Raw genomic sequence first — 17903 nt, 5'->3', positions numbered from 1 at the left:
TATTCAAAACAATCATCAAAAATAATTCTTCAAAGAACTCCTTTTGCATATTAACTACTGGTTTTGTCCTGTGTGTTTTTGTTTTTAAAAACATGGCTTGTTACTATTTAAGCAATTGGCCTAAATCAAAAGCATTTCATTTGATCGACTTCTCCAAAAGATGTGAGGCCCTATATTATAGACAGAACCGTTATATAAATATAACTACAAATACATTTATATGTTAAATAAAATGGATGCTAACTTTGTCAATATTCTACTTTTTGGCCTTGCAGATACCACTCTGGCACACAGCCTTATAGAGAATGAGGGTTTGGAAGCAAAGATTATTCACATAAACTTTCTATCTTCATTTTTATGTTGCCTGAGAGAATAAGACCCAAATTATCAGGTTTATTCCCCAAGTTTCCATAGTGACAATGCTCGATCCTCCTGGAATGGCTGTCAAACTCTCTTGAGCTTAAGTTTACTTAGGTTTAAAGATAGATGTTAAAGTTTTTCAGTCTTTTGAATTTTTGAATAATCATAGTACATTTATCATACTCCAAATTAGATACAGGAAGACAACTTAAAGGCAATCCTATAAAATTGCCTATCATAGTTTAGGTTAATTTTATGCATCCATAGAAAAAGATGCATGTACACATACACATACACACAATTTCCCAAAAGCGCACAAATGCTTGTGCCACCTCTTGTACCTTCCAGGCAGAAGAAACCACAGCAATTATATTCCTGAGAAGAACAGCACCTAGAAATTACTAATTATTAGCAGCTTTTCAGATATGAAGATAACAGATACATACCATCAAAACTACCTTGCTCAGAAGCAAGATGCAACAGCTGATTATATGTTTCAACTGAAGGCTGATAAACGAAAACTCCAGAATTAAAGCAGTCAGGCCACCCTGGGTCTGGTGCTGCTGACAATTCTTCTCTCTCAAAAAGATCATCAATATTTGCTAGGACCTGATCAAAGGGGAGACAGAGCATTAGAGAGATGTTTTTGCTGAGCATACCCTTCTTAAGTTCTCCCTATGTCATTCAACACAAAAGATGATGACAGCTGTAAGGCAGCCTGGGCCTCCTCTCCTCCTTCCCCTGACACATTTCATGACAGTGGTTCTATCTGAACTTTACTGTCAAGTCTTGACAGCATTCCTTAAATGCCTAACAGGTCTCCATTACCATATATGTCTTCTCTACCCTCAAAGCCACACTCACCAGAGTATCTGCATCCATGAATACACATTTTGAATACTGTGTAAGTGACCAGCAGTGGAGCTTTGTCAGCGTGACACCCAACTCTGGTCTCTTCATTAAGGTTAGATGAGCAGAATCACCACTGTCCAAGACATCTACCATGATGACTTCATCAAAGACTGTCTCTAAAACTTTTCTGTCAAAATAAAATCCAGAAAAGGGCACTTAGAATCTTTTCAGAAAAAGTGACCCATCTAGTGTAAAGACTGATGCTTTATTACCCTCTCCATGAATTACTAGAAAAATGTATTGCTTTGGTAGAATATATACCCTTAAATCTGCTCTAATTTTACTCCAGGACAAATTGTGTTTATTTGCATGTCCAGTTAACTTCACTAAAGTAGTAAGAACTGCTTATGGTAAGGATGAAATGCTTGTCTTAAAACATTATTATAGAAGCAATTGTTCTTTACTATATCACTGAATAGCAGGCAGGTTGTGGCAAGAGCTTGCAAAAATGTGTAAAGGGCTCCATTTATTAGGTTGCCATTTTATAGAATCCAATATAGCCGGCATTTATTATATGCTGAGCACTCTGTTTAAGTATAATGAGAGATTCACTTTGGTTTGTGAGGTACAACACTTCTCTATGCCCCAATTAAGTAAGGCTTTATTTTAGAAAGTTCTTGAAGGTGGATTAGTAGGGTAGACTTGGGTAAGACACTAAATCGAGCACAAGAAAAAACACAGGATGAAAACGTATCATCATTGAAAGTTTAGCATAACATCAAAGATGCTGAACAAAACTGATATTGTATTGTCTCCAAAGCTGTACAAAAATATGTTCCAGTTCACACAGTAAACTTGATGTTTTTGAGGAGAAATAGTTAGGAGCATCACTGACCCAAGTAAATTGATGGTGGTGATGAGAAATGCAAAATGCAAGACTAGATCTGGTTTTTTAGACATATCCTAACAGACTACAAATTAGGGTACACACATTAGGAGACAGGCTTTTTGGCATCTTCCTAAATTACCATTTAGGAACAAGGTTGTTAGTGTGAAAGATACATGTATGTATACATAATGCCTACTTTTTAGAGACCCTTGGCCTGTGCTTATATTTTTTGGAAAAAAAAAGTCACAATAGGGCATCTTCAATTTCTTAGAGGGCAAGAAGACCACAAAAATAAACACATCACAAAGCTGCTAGTGTGCCCAGATATTTTTAAAGTTAGTACTAGGGACTAGGTAGCTCATTCAGATACTTCAATTTTTTTCTCTCCCTTTTTTTTTTTTTTTTTTTTTTTTTGAGACTGAGTCTTGCTCTGTTGCCCACTGGTGAGCCACTGCGCCCAGCCCAGATTCCATCAGATCACAGTGAACTAACCAATCATGAAGCAGTTTATACCCTTTAGTGTGGTTCCCTTAGTAAAACCTAGTTCAGAAAGCCCTTTGGTAAAGATTCTAGTATATTATATTGTAAATAAAGATCTTTAGGTTACAAATGTCAACTGGCAATGGAGAAAATAGCTACTTTTCTAAGTCACCTGAGAGTTACCCTAGTTTGCAACATGAAACAATGCATCCCCTGCTGCATCTGGGGAAAGGAATGTCCATGAATTGTGACTGCATAAAGGTGCATATAAGCAAGGAATGCCTGGCACAGTCCTTCAGATCACCCAGGGAGGATGGAGTGAAGGAAGATGACTTCTTCCACTCCTAGTTGGAATCAGAAGTGTGGGCCAGCACACCACCTTCCAGAAAAGTATTTAGTTGGAGTATCTCCCAAAAGCTAGGAAGAAGTTTCAAATCCAGAAATCTTTCACTCAGCATCTCTCATTTTTCTCTACCCGGTGCTCAACTCCTGAAAAGAGCATGACCTCAATGTGGTGATGCCAGAAACAGGGAGAAGGATGTCAGAGCCCCTGTGGATGGTGGTGGCGCAGCAAGGTCCTCACCTCATGGAGTCTGAGACCTGTGGGGTGGTGAGCACGACCAGCTTCCTGGTGGTCCTGTGCTGTTTCAGAGATGAGCCCAAGACCAGGGCACCTTTGGCGTAGGCATCGTTTGTGGTCAGTGTCACAAAGGCCTGATCTTAATACAAAGAAAAAAAAACACTCATTACAATATGTTATCTGGAGAAAGTCTCTTCCCCAGGAACCCATTCAAACAGTAATTTAGCAAAACCAGCTCCTCTAACATCAACTTTTTCTACGAATAAAGCAGTAGCCTCTTTGGGGAGAAAACCCCAAGTACCCACTTCAAGAATGGTTCAAGATCATAGCAGGCACATATGGCAACCTTCAAGAGGTTGATTAAGCTATTGAAATTAAATCCAGTTTAGAGTCCTGACATGCTAAATTCTCAGACAAAACAATAGGTTAATACCCAGAGTTTGAACTCCAGGCAATTAACAGATGGTAATGAAGAGATCAAGTCATGAATTTTCTGTTTCTTCCACAAGGTACTGTAGACAGTGTTTTCAGCCAAGCACAAAACCAACTGTCAAATTCAATTCAGACAGTCTGAAAGCAGATTGTACATTCTTCATTCTGGTGCGTATGTTTATGCCATGCCTCAGGCATTTAATTTATTTATTTATTCATTTATTTTTTGAGACAAGGTCTCACTCTGACACCCCGGCTGGAGTGCAGCGGTGTGATCATTGCTCACTGCAGCCCCGGACTCCAGGCATCTTATACGTAACTGTTTCCACAACCTAGAGCAGAAGCTCCCCTGCCCCAGTATCCCTGAAGAATCACATTGACTCTCCCCTCAAATATCAGCACCTCAGAGAGGTCTTCCCTCCCTGATGCTTCTATCTAAATAGTGATCAATCACTGATAGAGTTGGAGATCACCTAAGAATTCCTAACCAACCTGCCTGCTTTTCTTTGGAGAAGAAAGAAGGTGCAGGTCCACCTTGCACCCTTTCCTTTCCCGCCTCCACCCAACAGATACACATCCCAATCTCCAATAATCACTTAGTTGCCACGTGGATTTTTCTTCCTACTGAACAGCCCCCACCCTCCTAAGACTCCTAGGACAAGCTTCAAGATTCTTGTCATTCCCTGGGACAATTCTGGGCCACGTTCCGTCTTCAAGAAACATTAGCAAGTTGGTGGACACGCAAATGCCTAGGACACTTCAGATCAAGCTCTGGTAGGAGTCATTTGCCTACCAGGGAGTTGGGACATTTTGTCATGAAGTCCTTCTCTTTCTGTCCTGGATTTCCTCACTCTCCCTTGCCCGTTTTCCAAGGTGGAGGCTAGAAACGGTGGAAATTCCACTGAAAAGAGGAGGTTGTGGGTTGCCTAGTGGGCCAATGCATCCCTCGGCTGCTGACTTGATAACCACCTTCACACATTTTATTGGGCCCTCTTCCCAGGCCAAGCCAACCACTAAGTTGTAGGAAGACCAGTTCCCCAACCCACGGAGGGCCACTGGCTTCCCAGTTATTCACACTCTAGGAAAGCTCTGAACAATGGTGACAGCTGTCCCTTGACAGGCCCATCAACATCTGCCTGTACTTGCTTCTATTATCTTCAGCCCATTATAATATCTTATGATGGGTAACACTGCAGTCAATCTGCACCAAAGATACTTAAACTGGGCAAAATGAATGATCATTTAACTCAAAGGAAGTCCAGGTTCCAGGAGATCATGAGAAAAATGCAACAAGGAGAGCAAGATTCAAGGATTTTAGGAAGCAAGGATATGGATGATTTCCAAGATTAAATAAGGGATAGAACAAATGCTTAGCACACAGGTTAGAACAACAGACTAGCCAACATTACAAATGACCAAGAAAGACCAATGACAGCTGGGCAGGAGTTTAATCTTCCTAAAGACGGCTGAACTCTGGGTTACACCTGCAATCTTTGCGGCAGTTCAATTGCAGTAATAACCCTGGCTATTTAGCGTCAATGACACGGAAGAACCAGCTAACTCGGAGCTTCCCAGTGCTGGGGCTGACTCGTGGAGTGGCCCCGACGCCTCGCAACAAGTGAAGCCAAAGCTTGCGCTCTTCCACCTGACGGGGCCCGCACCCGGGGACGCTAGTCCGACTCCCGGCTTCCCGCAACCCGGCCCCAAAGGCCTAAAAATAGGCTCGGCGTGGCGGCCAGGGACAGGGCCGGGGCCGGGGCCGGGGCGGGCAGCCGAGGAGCCGGGCAGAGGCCGCGGTATCCCCGCCGTGGGGCCCCCGCTTCCCGGGGTTCCGAGCCGCCAGAGGCCAGGGTGGCTCCCTACGATGCCGCTGCGCCCCGGGACTCCCGCCTGGAGCCCCCAGGGGAACCGGCTCCCTACCCCCACACCGCCCCGCCGCAGCTGCTCTGCCCGCCGGCCCTTTGCCGTGAGAGCAGGAGGAAGGGCTAGGAGACGGAAGCGAGGGCTTCGGCCGAGGGCCCCGGCTCCGCCCGGCTGCCCCCATCGCTGCACCCCTGTGGGCGGCGGGGCGGCTGCTGACGCAGGCAGAAGCATAGCCGACTGCAGCCAGCCAGCAACTTTGCGGCGGTCTCTTCCAGCCGGGAACACCCCGGGGCGGAGGGCGGAGGAGAAGGGAGGCGGCGGCTGGGCGGGGAGCCGGGGTCCCGGGGCTGGCGGCGGCGCGCTGCGCGGCGGTACCTGTCATGGTGCTGCCGGGGGCGCAGGCGGCCGGGGCAGCCGCAGGTTGGTGGCTCAGAGAAGCCGGCGCCGGGAAGGAGCGCGGCCAGCGAGGAGGCACCGCGGGAGCCGAGCGTCTGCCCCGTGCGCTCTTATAGCGGCCGTCACGTGGCCGCGCACGCTCTCGCTGCCGTCCGCATCCTCCCAGCTGCGCGGCCGACGGGGGCGGTGGCCCGCGGGGTGCGACACCCAAGTTCCCCTCGGCCCCTCCTCCCTCCCTCGGGGCTAGGCTGCAGCTGCGGCTCACCGGCGACCAGGGTCCTGCTTCTCCGGGGCTCCTGACCTCAACCGCGCGACCCCCTGTCCCCGCTAAGCCTGGGAGTTTAAGGGGGACTTTGGGGAGGAGTGTGGCATGAAACTCCCCAAGAAGCCAAGGGTTAGGGAACCTTAAAAAATAAGCAAATAAACGCTCTTGTTAAAATTATGCGTCTGAACTGCTTGAATGAAAAATAAAGTTTAATTACGCCTTTTCAGAATTTCCGTCGGCCTTTATAATCATTCTTTAGTATACTCACAATGGTTTTGTAGCTTTAACCTAAAAAGTATGGTGACTCTTGTAAATGCTATTTAAATTCTTGCAGCCATCTGCATCAATTAGGCGTGTAAGTGCTTCATTTAATTATTGTACCAACTCAGTGAGGTGTTAATATACTCATTTTACAGAAAAGTTAAATTACTTTTCTTCTTCTTTTTTTTTTTTTTTTNTTTTGTAGAGACAGTTTCACCATGTTGGCCAGGCTGGTCTCGAACTCCTGGCCTCAAGTGATCTGCCACCCTCGGCCTCCCAAAGTGCTAACTTTTCTATAGTCATATAAGTGGAGAAAGTATGATTTAAACCCTGGCAGTTTGTTTACAGAATCAACCTTCCCACTCAGAAAGTCTTGGTGCCTGTTGTACACAGGGGCTCCAAAAAGGTTAGTAAATTATGGTAACTGTGGTTAGGTAATGTTTTGGTTAACCTGTTTCACAAGTCTTGAAATGGTCCGTTTGTCATTTTTCTAGGAAGTTGAGAAATAACTTTAATGTGATCACATCCTTCTCTGCTCCCTATCCCCAGCCCAAACACAGCACAAGCCTTAGGTAGTTCAGTTCTCTGCAAACAATAATTTCTCGGTAAATGCTGAGTGAATACTGCAAAGCCATTTGGAAACCAATCAGGAAGTTGACATCAGTTCAAAAAGCAAAATAGATGCTTAAGAATAAGTGATTTATTTGCAAAGGTGGTACTGCTGTCCTCAAACCAATTTTATATCACTGTTTCCTCATTGTGTGGGCCTTGATCGCCTACATCAGAATCACTTGGGGGCACTAGTTAAAGCATAGATTTGGGGGCCTAAAGCCCAGGTTTTGAGGGCTAAACCCAGACCTCCTGAATCAGAATCTTAAGGGTACGTTTATTTTGGTGTAAAATAATTTTGAAATCCATGCATGGTTTTTTCATAATAAGTATTTTCTATGGACTTTTGAAGTCGCTTCATATACGCTTGATGTAATGAAATATTTTGTAAGCATAATCATTATATATATTTAATATACAAAGCTGTTCAGGCCGGCGTGGTGGCTCACGCCTATAATCCAAGCACTTTAGAGGCCAAGGCGGGTGGATCACCTGAGGTCAGGAGTTCAAGACCAGCCTGACCAACATGGTGCAACCCCGTCTTAGTAAAAAAAAAAAAAAAAAAAAAAAAAAAAATAGTAAAAAAAAAAAAAAAAAAATTTAATTAAATAAATTAATTTTTTAAAAAAGCTGTTCAAAATATATTATTTGAAGAAAAACGGGTTACAAAACAAACAGAAAGAATCTTAAGGGTAGAACCCTAAAATCAGTATTTTAAATATTACTTTCCAGGAGCCTCTCTTTTCTAGTCTCTGCACGCCTACCATGGCCCGGAGACCACTGATCCACGTGGGAGGTCCTCCCAGTTTCTTGGCATTATGTACTTCCTTTGCAGGAAACAGAAAAGTGGAAGGGGCAATAGATGCGCTTCCACTTATTCAAAAAAAACAGAAGAGTTGGAGCTGTTTAAGGAATACAAAGGCTATATTTTTGTGTCTAAGTGGGGAGTAGGAAAACAGACAGAGGTGCTTCTCAGCCTGATTGCTCTTTTTCAGACTGAGAGGTGAACTTGGAAGAGATTTCCATCTTTCACCCTGGAACCCTCCTGCCATCAGTGACCCTTAACCATCTACTGCTTGCAGCCCAACTATCTCAGGCTGGACTTAGCCAGAGATGTGGTGATGGGGCTGAATGGGCAAAGCCAGGAGGTAGAACTGGGGACAACTGGAAAAACGAAAAAGGTTCCCTTAGGAACAAACTCTTCTCCACTGCAACTCCCAAGACATTTAAGTAAAAGGAACAGTGACCACAGCTTCCCTTTCCAACTTTCATGTATATTTACACAAACAGAAAATTTACAGCTTTTACCACTTTGAATCAAATAGGGACATTTTGAGATTGCTACAATCTGTTCTTATGCATCATCTTAATATAGCTAATAATGACTCCACTGCCTGCTTTTCCTGAGGCTGCCCTGCATTGAGCTTCCGTTTGCTGTGAGAGCAAGGCCTCTCAAACTTTAATGTGCACACAGATGCCCAAGGATCTTTTTAAAATGCAGATTCTGATTCAGTAGTTTGGGGGTGGATCTCTCACGTGATCCGCAGGCCGTGGACCCACTTTGAATAGTGAGGTGCTCAAACATTTCAGAGTGTAAGGCCTTAGAGGCAGTGGATAAACATTGTATAGTGAGGCAAATGTTTCAGACTTTACCTTGTTAATATTTTTCCTGTGAAACTTGAACTAGTAATTTACTGAATCCTAAAAGAAAGATTTAAGTTAAAAAAGATAAGTTATAATCTACATCAGTATACATGACTATTAACCATTTAAACCTATGCTGAATTCATATATTCAGAATGGTTAGTCCAAAATTCATTTTAAATTGGCTTTGGAATGCATTATGTAATTTTTTGGCAGGATACTTACCTTCCTAATTATGTTTTGTTTAAGATAATGCTGAAATCAGTTTGCATTCCTTTGAGCACACACACTAATTGATGGTGGGGGCAACTGACCTGGAAATATATTCCAGAGCAGAGGGCAATCTACTTGCCTGAGAATCAAACAGTTCCCATGGACAGTACATGAAATACATATACCACATCTGGCCAGACACAGGAACTAACTAGTCAACTAACTTAAAATTTTGCCCTTAATTGATAACACACATAATCTATATCTGGAATTGTTGTCGGTAATCACAATCTTATCTAATCAAATCAAAAGCTTAGTTTTAAGAAATATCCTTGGAGGCCCAAAGCAGTCCATTCTTCACTTGAAAGCTGAAGTCCTAAACTCCAAAAGTTGCAGGCCTAATGACTAGTTACATAGCTTTTTAAAAAAATCCTTATTGTGATATACCTCACATTTTATAAAATAAAGTGTATAACTAAATGGTTTTTAGTGTATTCAGAGTTGTACAACGATCACCACAATCTAAGTTTAGAACATTTTCATCACCCCCAAAAGAAATCTGTACCCGTTAGCAGTCATTCCTTATTCTCTTTTCCTTCCCTCAATCCTGGGCAACTACTAATCTACTTTCTGTCTATACATTTGTCTATTGAGATTTGCCTATATGTAGTATTGTGTAACTGTTTTCTTTCATTTAGCATAATGTTTTCAAGGTTCTTCCATGTTGTGAAACGTATCAATATTTCATTTCTTGGCTGGGCACAGTGGCTCACGTCTATAATCGCAGCACTTTGAAGGGCTGAGGCAGGTGGATCACCTGAGGACAGGAGTTCAAGACCAGCCTGGTCGACATGGTGAAACACCATCTCTATTAAAAATACAAAAATTAGCTGGGCATGGTGGCATGCGCCTGTAATCCCAGCTTCTCAGGAGGCTGAGGCAGGAGAATAGCTTGAACCTGGGAGGCGGAGGTTGCAGTGAAGTAGGATCTCGCCATTGCACTCTAGCCTGGGCAGCAGAGCAAGACTCCGTTTGGGGGTTTTTTTGCTTTTTTTTTTTTTTTTTTGGTGATGTCTTTTTTTTTTTCTCTCCCGCTGGTGGGCAGTGGTGTGATCTCGGCTCACTGCAACCTCTGCCTCCCGGGTTCAAGCGATTCTCCTGCCTCAGCCTCCCAAGTAGCTGGGACTACAGGCACACACCACCACACTCAGCTAATTTTCTGTATATTAATAGAGATGGGGTTTCACGTTGTTGCCCAGGCTTGTCTCAAATCCTGAGCTCAGGCAATCCACCCACCTCAGCCTCTCAAAGTGCTAGGATTACAGGCGTGAGCCACCACGCCCGGCCAAAGAATGTATTTCATTTTTATTGTCAAATAATATTTCATTATAGGTATGCCACATTTTGTTTATCCATTCATTATGGATGAACATGTTGGTGGACTTTTGGGTAGTTTCCATTCTGGCTGGTATGAATAATGCTGCTATGAACATTTGTGTCCAAATTTTTGCATTGGCATATGTTTTCCTTTCTCCTAGATATATACAAAGAGTAGAATTGCTAGATCATATGGTAATTCTATCTTTAACATTTCAGGAACTGCCAGACTGTTTTCCAGAATGTCTGTATCATTTTTTTTCCACCAGCAATGTATGATGGTTCAAATCTCTTCATTTTTTAGCCAACATTTGTTATTGTCTGAAATGATATCTCATTGTGATTCTTATTTGCATTTCTCTAGTGACTTTTGATATTGAGCATCTTTTCATGTGCTTACTAACCATTTGTACAACTTCTTTGGGGAAATGTCTATTCAAACCTGTTGCTCACTTTTTAATTGCATTTACTTTGTTATTGAGTTGTAAAATGTGTTTGTTCGTCTAGATGCAAAACTTTCATCAGCTATATGATTTGCAAATATATTCTCTCATTCTGTGAGTTAACTCTTTATGTTCTTGGTAGTATTGTTTATCAAAGTTTTAAATTTTGATATAGTCCAATTTATTTTTCTTTCATTGCTTCTGTTTTTGGTGTCATATCTAGGAAACTATTGCCTAACCAAAAGTCACGAAAATTTATCCCTATGTTTTCTTCAGGAGTTTTGTAATTTTAGCTTTTAAAATTATGTCCAGAGTCCATTTTGAGTTAATTTTTGTTAAGTTTTTTATGGTGTGAAGTAGGAGTCCAGCTTTTTTCTTTTGCATATGAATATTGAGTTGCTCAGTACCATTTGTTGAAAAGACTGTTCTTTTTCCACTGAACTATCTTGGCACCCTTATCAAAAATTAATTGATCATAAATGTGACTAAATTTGATTTCTGGAATCAATTCTATTTCATTGATTTATATGTCTATTGTAATGTTAGTTCCACATTGTCTTGATTTTACTTAGTTTTCTTTAGCTTTCCAGTAACTTTGAAATTTGGAATTATGAATCAGTTTTGCTCTTCTGACGGCCAGAGATGATGGCTCATGTCTGTAATCCTAGCGCTTTGGGAGGCCAAGGCAGGCGGATCAACTAAGATTAGGAGTTTGAGACCAGCCTGGCTAAAATTATGAAACACTGTCTCTACTAAAAATACAAAAATTTGCTGGGCGTAGTGGCAACTCTGGAGGGTGAGGCAGGAAAATGGCTTGAACCTAGGAGGCAGAAGTTACAGTGAGCTAAGATTGTGCCATTGCACTCCAGCCTGGGCAACAGAGCAAGACTCCATCTCAAAATCAATCAATCGATCAATCAATTAATCAATATAATGTCTTTAAAAAATTGTTCTCCTTTTTCAAGATTGTTTTGGCTATTCTGGGTAACTTGCATCTCCATATGAATTTTAGGGTTAGTTTATAAATTTCCACAACAAAGAAAGGTGGGCTTTTGATAGGGATTTCATTGAATTTGCAGATCAGTTTGGGGAGTATTGCCACTTAGCAGCTTACGCCTTCTTTTTTTTCTTTTTTTTTTTTGAGACAGAGTCTTGTTCTCTCAGCTCACTGCAACCTCTGCCTCCCAGGTTCAAGTAATTATCCCTGCCTCAGCTTTCCAAGTGGCCGCGATTACAGGCACCTGGCACCATGCTGGCTGATGTTTGTATTTTTAGTAGAGTCAGGGTTTCACCATGTTGGCCAGGCTGATCTTGAACTCCTGACCTCAGGTGATCTGCCTGCCTCGGCCTCCCAAAGTGCTGGGATTACAGACGTAAGCCACAGTGCCCAGCCTTACAGCTTAAGTCTTCTAATCTATGAACATGGGATGTCTTTTTATTTACTGAGATAGTCTTCAGTTTCTCCCAATAATGCTTTGTAGTGCATTGCCTTTTGAAACAGGTAACAAAACCCAAACAAACTGGGTCTGTTATCTACATAAACCTCACAGACATAACAACTGATTTTCATGTCTGTCAGATATTCTAAATTTATGCTGTTATCTAAAATCTGATTATCATGGAGCTTTGTACACGGAGTAACATTGCTTTTGCCCTTCATAAGACAACTTTTACAAAACTACACTTTGGCATTATCATTAGTTAACTACCACTTAACCTGATACTAAGGTTCTTATACATGTTAACACATTTAACCTTTCCAGTAATTGAATGAGGCAGATATTCTGCTATCCCCACTTCAGAGGCAAGGCACAGAGTTTGCCCACCATACTGTAGTTGGCAGTTTGTACAGCTATGATTTGAACCCGGCAGCCTGCCACCCCAGTCTGTACATTTAAGCACTATTTGATAATATGTATGGGGTGTGCCCTGCTTAAAAGCTTCAAAAGGGTATATGTAAGGTTAAGTAACTCTTCCCTGCCACCTTTGTCTTCCAGCCACCAGGTTCTCTGTCCTAGAGTGGGATTCTGTTCTTGACTTTTCTCTATGGCTCTAAGGGTACCTCAGAAAGCTCACTATTATGGCTTTTCCAATGTGTCATTGAAGACATTCGCTATGTTATGCAATTTCCTCTATTGAATGATCCATGGGAAAATTGTCACCCTGATTATAGTATTGAAAAGAATGTTGGATTTCGTTAAGACTTAAATTTTTCTTTATTTCATAGAAATTTTGTTGTTTATATTTAAATATATCAAACAGGCAGAATACATGTTTTCCCCTTTTTGGGGGGCCCCTTAGAAACTTAGAGCAAAATTTGTAGCCACTTCTTGTCATTATTTAGGCTCTCTACCCTACATTTATCTGTGCTTTAACTTTTTCCTCATTATTATTCTTGTCTCACTTATTTATGAAGTTGCTTGAGAAACTTTGGAAGTAGGAGGGAATGCGGAATTAATTAGTAAATGATTAAATGATAAGAGGGTTTCTAGTAGGAGTAGAACAGGGAAGATGAAATTTAGTTCAATTTCAGTGACTCTGGAGGTTTTTGTAGTGATTTGCCAGTAAAATGAATATTTCATTAATTAAAGAGGCACAGTTATTGATCCAGACTTGGGAATAATCTTCTGTAATTAGTTAAAATCTTAGGCTGGGCCCAATGACCCACGCCTCTAATCCCAGCACTTTGGGAGACCAAGGCAGGAGAATTGCTTGAGTCCAGTCTGGGTGACACTGCGAGACCCCGACTCTACAAAAAATAAAATATAGGCTGGGTGTGGTGGGGTGTGATGGTGGGTGCCTGTAATTTCTAGGAAGAGGCTGAGGTGGGAAGATTTTTTCTGAGCCCAGGAGCTTGAGGTTATAGTGAGCTATGATAGATAGTGCCATTGTCCTCCAGCTTGGGCAACGGAGAGCAAAACCTTGTCTCTAAAAAAATAAGAAGAAAAATACAGTGAATGCTTGGTCTTTTAATCTTACTTTTATTACATATTCTGCCAGCAATGTAATAACGGCATGATAGTAGTCAAAAAGAAGGATAAGATTGTCCAGGATCTCTGACTCTCAATCTTCAAGCATATTTCACCTTTCAAACTTTGGTTATTATATTTGTGATCTTTTAGTTCATGGGTTAAATCATTTGATCATTATTTTTTCTTTAAAATCAGTTTTATTGAAATAAAATTTATACACAATAAAAGTCACTTTTTAAAGGTATAAAATTCAATGAGCTGTGATAGATATAAACTATCACCACAGGTACAACCATCTCCACAATCATTCCCAAGATTTCCCTCTATGCCTTTATGGTTAATCCCATTCCCTGGCCCCTGGCAAACATAGCTCTGATTTCCGTCCATATAGATTTGCCTTTTCTAGAATTTAATATAAATGTAATCACAGAGTATGTAGTCTTTTGTACCTGGTTTCTTTTACTCAGCATAATGCTTTTGAGATTTATTCATGTTGTTGAGTGTATCAATGGTTTATCCCTTTTTATTGCTGGGCAGAATTATTTTGTGTGCATATATCACAGTGTATTTATTCATTTGCCAGAAGATGGACATTTGCAGCACTATTTGTGCTAATATATGCAAATAACTTAAATAACCATCAATAGGGGTCAGGTTAAATAAACTGTAATAGATCCATGCAATAAAATACTGTGCTATGCATCTGTAGAAAGCAATAATAATAAGGCTGCTCTTAATGTCTATGATAGAACGTTCTCCAAACTACATTGTAAAAGAAAAAAACAAGGTACTCTCGACAGACTAGAAATAGAGGGGAACTTCCTCAACTCAACAAAGTACATCTACAAAAAATACCTACAGCTAACATCATACTTAATAGTGACAAATTGGAAGCTTTACTGCTATGATCAGAAATAAGGCAAGGCTGTTTTCTCTTAACACTGCCTTTCTTTTTTTTTTTTTTTTTTTTTTTTTTTTTGAGACGGAGTCTTGCTCTGTCACCAGGCTGGAGTGCAGTGGCACAATCTTGGCTTACTGCAACCTCTGCCTCCTGGTTTTAAGCAATTCTTCCGCCTCAGCCTCCCGAGTAGCTGGGACTACAGGCACGTGCCACCACATCCAGCTAACTTTTTTTTTATTTTTAGTAGAGATGGGGTTTCATCATGGCGAGAATGGTCTCGATCTCTTGACCTCGTGATCCGCCCACCTCGGCCTCCCAAAATGCTGGGATTACAGGCGTGAGCCACCACGCCTGGCCCTCAACACTGCCTTTCAACATTACGCTGAAAGTCCTAGCAACAAAACAAGAAAATAAAAGGTATGCAGATTGAGAAGAAATAAGTAAAAGTGTTTTTATTCAAAAATGACATGATTATCTATACAGAAAAACTCAAAAGAATAGACAAAAAAAGGCTCCTAGAACTAATAAGCAATTATAGCAAGGTTGTAGGATACAAGGCTATTATATAAAAGTTAGTCGCTTTCCTATATATCAACAATGAACAAGTAGAATTTCAAATTAAAAACATAATGCTGCTTGGCACAGTGGCTCATGCCTATAATCCCAGCACTTTGAGAGGCCGAGATGGGAGGATCATCTGAGGTTGGGAGTTCAAGACCAGCCTGACCAACATGGAGAAACTCTGTCTCTACTAAAAATACAAAATTAGCTGGGCATGGTGGCAGGCGCCTGTAATCCCAGCTACTTGGGAGGCTGAAGCAGGAGAATCATTTGAACCCTGAGAGGTGGAGGTTGCAGTGAGCTGAGATCATGCCATTGCACTCCAGCCTGGGCAACAAGAGTGAAACGCCATCTGAAAAATAAAGTGCCATTTATATTAACATCTCCCAAAATAGAATACTTGGGTTTAAATCTAATGAAATATGTACAAGATCTATATGAGAAAAACTTGATAAAAGATGTCAAGGAATAATTAAATAAATGGCGAGATATTTCATGTTCATGAACAGTGTCTCAGTCTGTTAATGCTGCTGTAACAAAATATGATAAACTGAGTAGCTTATAAACAACAGAAATTTATTTCTCTTAGTTCTGGAGGCTGGGAAGTTGAAGATTAAAGAATTAACAGAGATAGTTTGGTGAGGGCTTCTTTCCTGGTCCATAGATGTTGCCTTCTCTCTGTCTTCTTCCATGGTGGAAGGGATAAATGAGCTCTCTAGGACCTATCTTATAATAAAGGGCACCAATCCTTTATGGCCTAATATCCTCCCTAAAGGTCCCATCTCCTCGTACAATCACTTTAGGAGTTAAGATTTAAACACTTGAATTCTGTGGCAACACAAACATTCAACCATAGAGACTAAGTAGACTCAATATCATCAAGATGTCAGTTTTTCTCAACTTAGATCTATAAATTCAATGGAACCCCAATAAAAATCTCACTAAGTTATTTTGCATCAACAAGTGGATTCTAAAGTTTATAGAGCGAAACAAAAGACCCAAAGTAGCCAACTCAATGTGAAGGAGAATAAAGCTGTAGAACTGATTTCAAGACTTACTTTTTTTTTGAGACGAAGTCTCACTCTGTTGCCCAGGCTGGAGTACAGTGACACTATCTTGGCTCACTGCAACCTCCGCCTCCCAGGTTCAGGCAATTCTCTTGCCTCAGCCTCCTGAGTAGCTGGGATTACAGGCGTGTGCCACCACATCCAGCTAATTTTTGTATTTTTAGTAGAGACAAGGTTTCACCATGTTGGTCAGGCTGGCCTCGAACTCCTGACCTCATGATCCACCCACTTTGGCCTCCCAAAGAAGACTGACTATTAAACTCAAGACAGTGTGGTATTGGCAACAAACAAACAAAAGCAGACGCATAGATCAATGAAAAAGAATAGAGAACTTAGAAATATACACACATAAATATAGTCAACTGATCTTTGACAAAGGGGCAAAGGCAATGCAATAGAGAAAAGATATTCTTTTCAGGAAATGCTGCTGGAAAAACTGCACATTCATACATGAAAAGAAAAAGAATCCAGATATAGACCTTACGCCCTTCCCAAAAATTAATTCAAAATAGATCACAGACAAATGAAAAATGTAAAATGCAAAACTATAAAACTCTGGCCAATGCAGTGGCTCACGCTTGTAATCCTAGCGCTTTGGGAGGCCGAGTCAGGTGGATTGCCTGAGCTCAGGAGTTCTAGACCAGCCTGGGCAACACGGTGAAACCTCATCTCTACTAAAACACACAAAATTAGCCTGGTATAACGGTATGCACGTGTAGTCCAAGTACTTGGGTGGTTGAAGCAGGAGAATTGCTAGAACCTGGAAGGCGGATGTTGCAGTGAGCTAAGATTGCAACACCACACTCCAGCCTAGGCAACAGACGGAGACTCCATCTCAAAACAAACAAACAAACAAACAAAAACTCTTAGAAAATAAAATAACATGGGAGAAAATCTGGATGACCTTGGATACAGGTCTACGACTTATTAGATACAACACCAAAAGCACAATCCATGAAAGGAAGAATGAATAAACTAGACCCCATTAAAATAAAAAATTTCTGGTCTTCAGAGAACACTGTCAAGAAAATGAAAAGACAAATCACAGACTGGGAAGTATTTGTGAGAGACATAACTAATAACGAATTGTGTGCAAAATATACAAAGAACTCTTACAGCCAAACAATAAGAAAACAAGCAACCCGATTGAAGAAATGGGCCAAACACCTTAACAGATGCCTCACCAAAGAAGGTATACAGATACCAAATAAACATATGAAAAGAAGCTCTACATCATGTGTCATCAGAGAAATGTAAATTAAAACAACAATGGGATAGCACTATATACCTATTAGAATGGCTAAAGTCTAGAGCACTGACAACACCAAATGCTGATGATGATGTGGAAAAATCGGGACTCTCATTTATTGCTGCTGTAAATGTAAAATGATACAGCCACATTGGAAGACAATTGGTAGTTTCTTACAAAATTAAACATATTCTTAACATATGATCTAGCAATCATGCTCTTTGGTATTTATGCAAAGGAGTTGAAAACTTATGTCCATACAAAAACCTACACGAAAGTGTTTATACCAGCTGTATTTGTCCATTTTCACACTGCTGATAAAGATACACTTGAGACTGAGCAATTTACAAAAAAAAAGAGGTTTATTGGACTTGCAGTTCCACGTGGCTGGGGAGGCCTCACAATGATGGCAGAAGGTGAAAGGCACATCTCACATGGCAGCAGACGAGAGGAGAGAGCTTGTGTAGGGAGACTCTCTTTTTTAAAACT

The 17903-nt window shown here is 41.1% G+C and overlaps 1 protein-coding gene across 2 annotated transcripts in view; it reads right to left on the bottom strand.

The window, feature by feature from the left end:
- GYG1 (glycogenin 1) overlaps positions 1 to 6124 on the bottom strand; it is a 35922-nt gene extending 29798 nt beyond the window's left edge. For both annotated transcript variants that reach the window (XM_017523811.2, XM_017523812.2), the window contains exons 1-4: positions 5832 to 6124; positions 3165 to 3300; positions 1225 to 1399; positions 807 to 969 (exon numbers count right to left, since the gene is read on the bottom strand). In XM_017523811.2, the coding sequence (XP_017379300.1) occupies positions 807 to 969; positions 1225 to 1399; positions 3165 to 3300; positions 5832 to 5838 (481 nt within the window). In that variant the 5' untranslated portion in view covers positions 5839 to 6124. The remainder of the gene's footprint in view (positions 1 to 806; positions 970 to 1224; positions 1400 to 3164; positions 3301 to 5831) is intronic.
- Between the last annotated feature and the right edge of the window lie 11779 nt (positions 6125 to 17903).

The sequence above is a fragment of the Cebus imitator genome, unplaced genomic scaffold (genome assembly GCF_001604975.1).
Source record: "Cebus imitator isolate Cc_AM_T3 unplaced genomic scaffold, Cebus_imitator-1.0 Scaffold30, whole genome shotgun sequence".
NCBI classification, from domain to species: domain Eukaryota; kingdom Metazoa; phylum Chordata; class Mammalia; order Primates; family Cebidae; genus Cebus; species Cebus imitator.
This window is presented reverse-complemented; position numbering and strand designations above follow the sequence as displayed.